Source organism: Sturnira hondurensis, unplaced genomic scaffold (assembly GCF_014824575.4).
Source record: "Sturnira hondurensis isolate 20B ecotype Veracruz unplaced genomic scaffold, ASM1482457v3 Scaffold0008196, whole genome shotgun sequence".
NCBI classification, from domain to species: Eukaryota; Metazoa; Chordata; class Mammalia; order Chiroptera; family Phyllostomidae; genus Sturnira; species Sturnira hondurensis.
The window spans coordinates 5,530,639-5,542,087 of record NW_028080827.1 but is presented as its reverse complement, the minus strand read 5'-3'; the positions used below and the strand labels follow the sequence as shown (position 1 = coordinate 5,542,087).

General features: G+C 44.6%; 1 protein-coding gene across 1 annotated transcript in view; it reads right to left on the bottom strand.

The window, feature by feature from the left end:
• Nucleotides 1-1,361: 1,361 nt before the first annotated feature.
• Nucleotides 1,362-11,449, bottom strand: part of SLC27A2 (solute carrier family 27 member 2) — a 53,111-nt gene continuing 43,023 nt past the window's right edge. Inside the window, exons 6-10 of the mRNA XM_037054611.1 lie at nucleotides 8,953-9,043; nucleotides 8,174-8,372; nucleotides 6,687-6,784; nucleotides 2,662-2,792; nucleotides 1,362-1,822 (exon numbers count right to left, since the gene is read on the bottom strand). Of these exons, the coding sequence (XP_036910506.1) occupies nucleotides 1,646-1,822; nucleotides 2,662-2,792; nucleotides 6,687-6,784; nucleotides 8,174-8,372; nucleotides 8,953-9,043 (696 nt within the window). The 3' untranslated portion in view covers nucleotides 1,362-1,645. The remainder of the gene's footprint in view (nucleotides 1,823-2,661; nucleotides 2,793-6,686; nucleotides 6,785-8,173; nucleotides 8,373-8,952; nucleotides 9,044-11,449) is intronic.

Genomic DNA, 11,449 nt, shown 5'->3' with positions numbered 1-11,449 from the left:
ACGTTAAAGTGGTAAGAACAGATTTTAATCAGTAATTTTATTCAGTAGTAATTACTGTTGCGATAGGGAACAAATCTAGCATAAAATGGACTTGAATTTGATTTGTATAAAGGTCACTGGGCATCTTAAAGAGAGAAGGAAGGAGTAGGGAGAGGCCAGTGGAAACTCAGGAGAATCAGGGAAGTGAAAAATTGCAAAAAGCAAGAAGAGGGAAGAGGGGGTCGGTCCGTGTGAAACCCATCTGGGTTTGCTCCCTGGTGTATGTTGAAGCGAGGCTCCTACCCTCTTGCACAGGCTGGGAAACAGGGGCCCATCTTCAGGTACTGGATAGAGAAAACAGTGAATTCATTTGGCATCCTTAGGTTTTTGTAGGCAGATACTTTAAGGGGGCTCAGGTCATGCTAGGAGTATGGCCTTGAGCTGTTAAAACTATGTTAGTGTTTGTTCAAGTCTTTATGAGACGAGGGTGAGGCCTGGTCAACAAGAGGGCTTTGAGGAGCCTGACATTGAATTTGGTCAAGAGTGAATCTTTGGCAAGAGCTTAACGTTTCATGTTCATCTTTGCTCTGGATCAGTGGTCCCTAAACTTTGCTGCATACTGGAATCACCTGGAAGTCTTATAAAAAATACTGATCCCCGGCCCTGGCTAGTGTGGCTCAATTAATTGGAGTGTCATCCTGTGAACTGAAAGGTCGTGGGTTCGATTTCCAATCAGGGCACCTGCCTAGGTTGCATGTTTGGTCCCTGGCCAAGGTGCGTGTGAGAGGCAAATGATAGCAGTCTCTCCCTTAAATTAATGTTTCTCTCCCTCACTTTCTCCCTCCCTTCACCTCTCTCTAAAAATAAATAAAATAAATAAAATCTTAAAAAAAAACCCTAGCAGTGCCTGACATGTATTCCCATGTGACAGTAATCAGCCAACTGAGTAGTGGCTGTCCTCAAGTTTGTCACGTTCGTTCCTCTCTCAAACACGTTACTGACGTGAATCCTGAAGACACTTGAGTTTGCAACCCTTGATGTAACTAAAAAATATCTACTGAACACCTTGTATGGGTAGAATACTGATGCTGCTGCTCAGTCTTCTTTAAGAACTGTAGGTGGCATTCTCACCTTTCGGATACCACTGTTTTAGGCAGTGGCCAGGATGCTATTCGGGGGGAGAGTTGGCCTTACACTGGAGCTAAATTTCCACTGGGGCTGCTCCTTGGTGACACCCTGGCTTCCTCTCCCAACAACTCCTTGCCATAAATTACCTAGAGTGCCATGATCACTATGAGTGAGGCACCTGTGAAAAGTTACCAATGAGACTGTCAGACTCAGGGTTTGCATTTAGAGCAAAGTAAGGAAAGAGGTGCATTTCATATGTTGGCATTGATCTATTTTATTACAGATTTTAAAAATAATGCTCTCCCTCTAACAAGCTTAGTTTGCAAATACAAACAGTAGGTGCACAATGAAACATAATTATCTCTAAATCTTTTCACTTGCAAAGGTTCAGGTGTAATTTAGAAAAGTCTTCCTTTGTGGGTATGCATAAAAATGTACCTCATAATCTTCAATCAAATTATTGTTGGATTATATCAGGTGGCTGCATTAGATCCATTCCGTTTCTCTCTGGTAATGGGAGTTATCCTGCTGAGAAATTTCAGAGTTTCAGAGTTTCAGCACTTATGGCATTGTAAATGTCCTCAGTCATAGGCACATACATTTCTGCTTTTTCATCCAAGAAATACAAGGCATCTTTGACGACTGCAGGGTTAAAGCCCTCCTTCATGAGGTTTACTTTGCGGTGTTTAAAAGTTACAGTGACCTCAATGGTGTCCTGCAAAAACATCAAACAATTCACATTGCTTAGTGTTTTGCAAACAGACTAGGGTGCAGGGAAAGGGGTGGAGGTGGGACAGTGGGGCAGGCTCCTTTGAGTTTGCTGTGGGTACATCCTGCTTTCTCAAGCTCCACTAGGGGGCCCTTTGTGGAGGCATTACCCATTCCCTTAAAGCTTGAGGATCAGCTTTAAGATTTGTTTTTTCTTCAGTTAATAGGTGATGATCAGAGAGAGACCTTGAATGCTCAGGTCTCTCAACTATTTCGTTGTAAAGCAAATGTCTGCTTTATGAATAACACGTCATTTTATAGCTGCAGCAATGTCTGGTAATCTAACACTTCTCGGCCTCCTGGAGCTCCAAGTCCCAAAGTGAGTGTGAAACTAACCAAGAGGTTTGAGAAAGGGGATAAAAAAAAAACCCTCCAGTGTTGACAGCTAGACCATTGGTAGTTCCAGCTGCCCCGTGACACCCAGTTAAATTGCACACCACAGAAAAGTGCAGGACTTCAGAGGGTTCTTTTCATTCTTTAAAACTGAAAACAGGAGGTTTGGAGCGTTGCTAGCTGTCTGTTACATATCCCCAAACACAGACTTTGTGAGTGATTTGCTAATACTATTGCTGAATGAACTGGCCTGCCAATTTGAGGGTGAAAGGGATTAGGATTTGGTTTCTGCAAGTTATGTTTTTCTGACATTTCTGCTTTCTTATTGAGCTTCCTGGAAAGCTTAGTGAAAATTTGGCCAATGTGGTCACCATGGTAGAAAGGGGGCTGTTGCTTGAGAGACAGGGGTCTTCATGAGAGAGGATAATTGAACTTGATAATAAGAGGGTTCACCTGTATCCTTAGAAACCGGGGCCTCGCGTAAGTGGGCAGGTAATCGGCAACATGCTTAAAGATTTTTTTCCCGTCAAATTCATGGTCTTCCTTCATCTTGATCGAGGCCATGCCAATTCGACCCTCGTGACCTAGAAATAAAATGAAAAATATTAGAGAGTTGTAGCTATTTTATTTATAATGCTTTTCTGTTTCAAAGAATAGTGAACTGGATAGTTGGAATTTTTACTTCAAACACATGTTAAAGTTACAATGAGGTGAAAATACTACTTCTACTACTACCACTAGTACTAGCAGCTATGCATTGATTAACTCTTTATTATACGCCAGGTCTTATGGACGATCTCATTTGACCTGCACAACAACTATGAAGAGGTTCAAATGTTATCTCCATTTATAGATGAAGAAACAGAGGCCTAGACATTAGGAGACTTGTTCAAGTTCACCTGGATATAATAGCAGGCAGGGTCAAAAACTCAGCAGTGTGGTTCTACACCCCATGTGGTGATGGATCATTGTCCTCCTCGGCAGCCTAGATGGAAACACTTGAGCGGGGAGAGGGTTGAACGGTGGCTAAGGAAGTTTTGTTTTGATGTCATCGAAAAGTCCTTGCTCCACTCATGAATAACTGAGGTCAGGTGACCTTTAGATTGCAGCGTCAGCTGGTACTTCTGGTCACAAACACCACCTTTGAGACTTAGGTATTTAATCATTTCATAATAGCTTTGCCTTTCTGCATTTTAGAGAAGCTGGGAACAGGAGGTATAGGCAAGGTGCAAGGGTGAGCTGTTCTGTGCCTTCCACTGATGCCAGAGGTTGAGTTGTCCACAGAGAAAACAGACTCCAACATCTCTTTCTTCCCTCCCAGGCAGGGCAGCCAGTGGAGAGGCGTTTAGCACAATGACATTGTTTTCTTGTGAGGACAGTGGTAATTAGACAGTAATCTATCTTCCACCCCATCCAGGAGACCTAGTGGGAGCCCAGGTTCATTTCCCTGAACTATTTAGCTGTAATCAGAGAGGAGGAAGGAGCTGCCCTTTGTCACCTGGGCCCCAGCTTTCCAAATCTCTCCCATGGTGATGGTGTGTTTACCCACAGCTCTGAAGGAGGCAGAAGACAAGAGGAAAAATGAAAAGAAAGGAAACACACCCTCATTTTACTCGCCTCTTATCTGAGGGAGGTAGGGCGCTGGACCTGGACCCGTCTTTTGCTAGGGGTCCTTGGTAGCTCTCTAGAAGGCCCCTCCCTCAGGAATACTCAAGTGTCTCCAATAATTTCCTTTTAGAATTAAGCTAGAAGCTGACGCAACAGAAATCTTCAGCGTTGACTGGCTCCCTGCTCCCTGCTCATTCATCGAGAAGTGAACGAGCCCGTTGGGTTTCAGGCGTCCGCCTGACGCTTGGCGGTTGGTTTTGGGCGAGCTCGGCTTCAGGAGGAAGTTCCAGTCTGCAGCAGTTCTAGGCTGGGCTTCTCTACAACTGCACTGTCCAATATGGCAGACACTGGCCACACGTGGCTATTAAAATTAATTGATATTGAAGTGGAAAATTCAGTTTCTCAGTGCATTAGCCACGTTTCAGTTGGTCACAGGGCGGCTACTGGACACCTCATTGGACAGTGCGGATACAGAACACTCTCATCGCTGCAGAAAGCTCTATTGATAAACGTTCTAGAGAGTAGCTGGACAGCTCTGAGTCCCAACCTATAAGTTCCCTCCTGGTCCAAAATTGAGATCCGTGAAGGCCCCGTGAAGAGCACAGAATCGGAAGGTTGGGAGAGACTTCAGTCTCTGACCTGTAGGGATCCTCTCCAATTTTTCATGGCTGTAAGAGTTCTCACAGGCTCCCAAGTGGACATGCTGCCTTTTTACTCACTCCAGCTGGTGGGACATTTCCTACCTCAGTAGACAGTCCATTGTATCACTGGTTCCTCTGGTTACAGGAGAGTTCTCAGGCTAAAATCTGCTCCTTGGTCATTTTGGCCCATTGGTTTTCTTTTTAAATATATATATTTTTAAAGATTTAAAAAATTTATTTTTAGAGCAGGGAAGGGAAGGGGAAAGAGAGGGAAACATCAATGTGTGGTTGCCTCTCGTGCACCCCTCCACTGGGGATGTGGCCTGCAACCCAGGCATGTGCCCTGACTGGGAATCGAACTGTGACTCTTTGGTTCGCAGGCCACTGCTCAGTCCACTGAGCCACACTGCCCATTGGTTTTCATTCTGCACATTGGAGGAACATGGACACACTGGCTCCCTGTCAGAACTGACTGCCTCCACTCATTTGGAAACCATCAGCTTCCTCTTCTTTATCCTGTACCAGTGGCTCCCAATCCTTACTGGTCATTAGACTCACTTGGGACTTTAGAAAAAACCCAAAGATTCTGAGTCCCAAACCCCAGAGGGTCTGATCCATTCATTAGATACAGGCTTTAAAAATTTTCCCAGATGATTCTAAGGATTGCCCAGGTTTTTGGAATCACTAGGCCTCAGTGCTTCTCAAGACTTTAGTGTTTTTCAATTGAGGTAAAACATACAATTAATTCATCATTTTAACTATTTTAAAGTGTATAATTCAGTGGCAGTTAGTGCATTCACAATGTTGTTCAACTATCATCCGTATCTAGCTCCAGAACGCTTTCATCACCCCCAAATCAGACTTGTGTTTTCAAGAATCATGTAAAGGGTTTGCTAAAACACAGCTCCTTGGGCCCCACCCCAGAAAGTCAGATTTGGTAGGTCTGGGGAGGGCCTGAGAAATCACATTTTTGACATGCTCCCAGCTGAGGATGAGGGATCCATTTTGAAGGGCATTTGGTTAGCGCCTTCCATTCTGTTTCCCAGATTCTCTCACCTTCTCCTACACATTCTTTTGTGTTGTTACCCTTTTAAAACACAGCAACTAACAGTGTGAGCAACAGTCCAGGTGGGGCCTGTGAGAGCCCAGTGTGGGGGAATGGCCAACAACCGTGCTCGAGGTAATTTAGCCTCAGGTCCAACATGAGAAGTATGTGAACCTTCACACCTATGACCTGAGATGTGTCTCAACTTCCCATCATGTCAAACCCATGAGGTTGGAGAGGAACATGTAAAAGAAAGTCTTGAATGTTCTTTAAAAAATAAAAGGAAAGCACAAGGTCATATGAAACCATCACAGCTCAGGGGAAAGGGACTGTGGGACTTTCCATGTTGAATAGGGGTGGGAACTCCAAATACTGAGCTCTGGGGGATGCTAATGCTAGCATTTTGTATTTGGACAGTGATTTGGAGGTTTCGGTCCTTCCTGATAACTATAATTAAGGTGATTTCATCTTATGACAACGTGCTATCCATACATATCTGGTAAATATGTTTTTACTATTTATGTAATTAGTATGATTACATAAATAGTAAAAATGAATGACTGCTCTTGACAATCTTCACTATAGGACTGGCATTACCCCCGATTTTAGTGATGTGCTAGAAGTCAAACGGCCACAGGTGTTGGAGCCAGGCGCCAGAGCTGGCTCCTTGCTCTGCCCGCCGTGCTGGCAGGAGCAGGTCTGCAGAAGAAGGCTCGGTGACACCACTCTGTGTCCTGGTTCTGAAACTCAGTCGGGTGCACTGGGTGACGGACCAGCTCTAAAGGATGACTCTGTACAAAATCAGCTCCTTCCCAATTTTTCCTCTTAGCAACTGCACTGGCTCTTATTTGTGACTTGCATGCCATTTCCCAGCTATCCAGCATGACACATCTTTTCTTGAGGAGTGCCAAATGCAGTGTGGGGCCTTGTGTCCTGGAGAGATTTGACTTCCTTGAGAGCCCTCCTGTGGAGCTGAACCACAGAGGAGGCCAGGTTCAGAGGTATTGACTTGGCTGGTTTACAAAAGAACATACACAGATGTTGGGCCCCTCATTCCCAAATGGCTGGAAGCGTTTGGTTTTCCAGCTGACAGGAGGAGGCACTGACACGCTTTGCCCTGGGGTCAAAATTACACTGTGTTACAGTATGGATTTAGGCACAGCTCTGTAGTATTTTGTGCGTACCTGGCACAGTCACTCCGTACACATTCACTTCTTGGACAAAGTCAACCAGTCCTAGTATGTCAGCGACTTCAGTGGTGGCCACATTTTCCCCTTTCCACCTGGGAGAGAAGGCAAGGTTAGCAGAGGACCGTGGAGGTCTGTGGGCCAGGACTGCAATGGCGGGGGGAGGGTGGCTCCCTTCCTGGGGCGGGGCCTCTAGGGGAGGCCGCACTCTATATTCCACGTGGCCCCCAGCTCCCCAGCTTCGTCATGGGTGAAGTGTCCTGCTTGCGGAACAAAAGACAAAGGCGTAGACCTAAATAATAAAATGTCAAATTTCAGTCCAGCCACATGAAACACGATACACAGGATGATGTTAAAATATAGAGCTGGCCTAACAAAGGCACAGGAAATAAAAAATAAACCCTCAGTGGCATTTTGCTATATTTAGGGTTTTCACGTCATTCACTGACTTTGATTGCTATTTAACTCCATTAGTGAACTTCCATTTAATAAAATGTCATACTTGTATTTCAGGGTCTCTTGGCCACGAGAAAGCTTTTAATACGAAAAATGTATGTTATTTGCAGGGAGACCATAATGTTAGTGGCCAAGCATGTGCTATTTTTCATTTCATAAAGTTATGTTTTACATTTAAAAATGGTTTACATCTCTCAGAGGTATATTTTTAATAACATCAAGGTGTCATAAAGTAAGAATATGGATCCTGAGTCATGGGATATCAGAGATGGAAGGAACCCTGAGGATCACTGAAACCCTCATTCATCGGTGAAGAAATTGAGGTCAAGAAAGGATACCTGCCCTGCTAATGCAGATGGTCAGGTGCAGAGGTGAGCCTGGGAGCTGTTAACCTCATTCATATCCCCACACTTTCTCCTACAGCCAGAAAACTTCCCCCTCTTCCTCATTAATTCATGCAGGAAGTAATTATGTGTGTCAGGCTCTGTGCTAGGAGCTGGGGCCTGGCCTCAGGGAGTTCATGAAGGAAGGAAGCTGATGAAACAAAAGTGTTTTGAGGCTGAAGGACTGTGCTGCTGCTGGGAATTAATCTCATGGTTTATTACCATGACTTTCAAATGGTTGTGCTGACTTGTGTGTTCTGTGGGAAATCACCTGGTTGGGGATGGAGAGTGGGAGGGAGGGAACAGGCGGGGCTCAGAACCCCTCACCTTGTCGTCAACTAAATCAGCTCCACCTTAATTCACGTTTGATTTTTATCTGAAGAAAAGCCCCATACTTGAAAACTGTGAAAATCTCCCATGAATGGCTAGTAATAATGGAGGAATTGGGTGGACGAACCTATTTAGGCTTATTTTAATCTGTGCATTTTAGAATGACCCTTCCTGTATTTTGTTCCTTTTTTTCTAGGAATACAGGAAGTTGAATTGACATGCCAAGAGAGAAGAACCATAACCAAAGTGGAATGTGATTCCAATTTAGGAGGAAGCCAAGTTGTGCATGTTTCTCGGTGATTCAGAGACACCAACCGGAATGTATCTCCAACCCTGTCATGGAAGTAGATGAAATTTTCATTGTCAATTATCAAGAGATCGCCACTGTTGAAATACATGTCTCCTTTCTTAAAGACATCTCTCAGTTTTTTCTTCTCCGTCTGAGTCTTCGCTCCAGCATAGCCACTAAATGGTGCAAGTTGTGAGATTCTGCAAACCAGGAGTCCAACTTCACCTAAGATAGAAGAGCAATTGTTATTTCATGTGCTGGCAGTAGGAGATTTTTATTATCAACCTTCTTTCAAAAGTTGGCGCCATGCACCTCATTTGCAGCAGCTGGCTGCATGTGTAAATGTATACTCATATACATCATATACACACATACCCTATGCACACATGGCACATTATTCTCTGTGGCCCCATGTTTGTAGTTTTTAACATGCTAACTTTGTACTGAACAATGATTTACACACATAATTAGGCAAATGAACAATAGTTGAAGCTTAAAGGTAAAGACTCCCTAAAACTATAGTTTTGCAATCATAATTACACTTTCCTTCCTACAAAATGCTTACCTCACAATCAGTAAGTTGTTAAGCTAGGTTTTAAACTCTAATTATGTGATGTGTAGTGGTTAAATTAGTACCTTTTGGAGTTTCTGTAACTATTCCTGAGAGTACAAAAATAAATCTCTTCTTTTCCCTTCTCTGACAAATTTTACCAGGTGTTCATTTTGGCAGGGGTAGGTTAATTCTTAACAGTCACTCGGTCAAGGTAAGAACACAACAGGTTCATTGAACAAAAATCCACTGTACCTTTGGGGACTTTTATGCAATATCCATTTTCATCTCGGACGGGTTCATCTTTCTCCACATCATATTTAATCAGGTCATAACGCATGACTTTCTAGGAAAATTAAAATAGACCATTTTGAGCACATATTTTCATATTTTTAAAAAAACATTTGTTTACTTATTTAGGGAGGAGAAGGGAGGGAGAGAGGAAGAGAAACATCAATGTGTGGTTGCCTCTCACATGCCCCCTACTGGGGACCTGGCCAGCAACCCAGGCATGTGCCCTGACTGAGAATCAAACCAGCAACCCTTTGGTTCCCAGGCCGGTGCTCAATCCACTGAGCCACACCAGCCAGGGCATATTTTTCTTTTTTTATTGAGGTATAGCATGCATAAAATATATAAAGAACACATAAGTGTACAGCTTGGTGAATTCTATATATGTGTACATCCATGAAGCCACCACCCAGATCATTCAATAAAAATATTGAATATTTTTATTAGCTGACTTTGCCCTGCTAAGGAGTCAGTGGCCCTGGCCAAAGTATAGAGGTCTGGGCAGAATCAAGTGGTGTCAGTTACTGGCTTGTGTGGCTTCGGGGTAGAGGCCATTCCATCCACTTTCCTGCAATCCTGACTGGTTCTTTCCTTTTGCTGTGGATTTGCTAGCCTCACTCTCCAAACTCCTGGAAGCCCCACCCTCTGGTCCCTTGGAGCCACCCTGCTGAGCCTGGGCAGTAGCTGGGACAGTCTGAGTTGCATGGCTCTGGGGCTGGGGCAGGGGCCACATCCCTCACAGTACCTCAAACTCAACTGGCACCTCCCTCCTTCTTGACTCCCAATAGCCCCTCCCTGCTGAGCTCGGGCTCTTGGTAGAATGTAGGAAAGACTGAATTGTGTGGCTCTAGGACAGGGGAAATTTTTCCCTTACATGCCTGACTGGTGCAGATCCTTCCCTTCACTGGTTGCTTGTTTAGACCTGATAAACTGCTTGCCCCATCCTGCTGACTCTCTGACACCCCACCCTAACACAAAGGTGTGTGAGCACCCAGTGGGTGTCACCTAGACTTGCTATACCCTAGGACATTTGCTGAGTAGCCTCAGGCAGAACATTGGCACCAAGATTGAACCCATATAGATCTGGAGAATATCTCTCATCCCTACCTGGTGACTCACTGAGAACCTATTGCATGCAACTCTAGTACTGCCAGAGTGTTGGGAACTGCTGTTGGGAACTGCCTGGTTTCAGAAGCTGTAACCCCCGCCCCATGGCTAAGGCTGAGTAAAAAGCCTTGGGACCATAAGCCACTAAAGAGACAAAACTTATTCTTTTGGCAGAGGAGCAACCTCTGCCCCCTTTACCCCACCCTGCTTGGCCCTGGGCAGATGACTAGTTAGCTAATAACGGGTAAGATTTCTCAAGGGAGGGACAACCTAAAACAGGCATGGTCATGAAGGGGCCATCAGGGAAGGATTTAGGAAACTATAGAAAAGGAATGATGGACCCTCACATCTTGGCTTTGTCATAGCCGAGTCCTCATTGTATCTGTAAAAAGTCTTCTAATCTCTTGGCTGCCTTACTTCCCCTGACTGACTTAAGCCTGAATCAATGACAGAAGTGGGTGTGGCCCTGTGCTGGAATGGGCAGTTTCTGGGGGTGATCAGGCCTAAGAAAGAATGCATAAAATCCCATGAAACCTGCTTTGCTAAGAATACCCTCAATTTAAATGATAAGCATCCAAGCAGGAAATGTGTTTGTTTCCCAAAGTTTTATGGCCCTTTGGCTATCTGACCCTAACTCAGAATAAGCCCTCATAGTTCTTTGAATGTTATCTATTGTTTGATCATTACTGCCTGACAATGATTGATGAGCTTTACGCCCTGTATTCCTATGAAAATTAAACCTAATAAAAGCCCATTGAGGAACAGGCTTAAAGCTTTTCTCCTCTGAGAGATTGGCCACCTTTCCTCCCCAAGCAGATCAAGTCTTGGTACATTTATTCTCATCTGCGGTGGCTGGGGTGGAGGAACTCTTTGTGCGGAGCCCGCCCCCCCCAACACACACACTAGAGGCTCTTTCAGTGACTGATCCTAATAGGCAGTCAGCAGATGGAGACAGGTGGAGGTGGACCTCAGGGTTCCTAGGAATTTTTGCCTGTTCCTGGGTTCAGTGCTGGTAAAAACAAACCTTAGTGTACAGATTTATCCTCTCAGCACACACCTAGACCCAGCAGAAGCAGCCACAGCTGTGAGTCACTTTGTAGTTATAAGCATGTTGCTCAGAGCCAATCACAAGCAGTATCTGACATTGATCTGTGCCAGAGTCCCTCCCAAGAAGCCCCAGAACCAGCACAACCAGCGGCCAGCTTCAGACAACATGAGAAGAGGACCCAATAAGTGGCATATGCAAAGAAAAATCTCAGCAGGCACCAGACCCTGCTGAGGCAAATTCTACTCTGAGTGGTCAGTATACACACTGTGGTTGGATCAATCATTACAATTAGTCAGCCTGACTGTT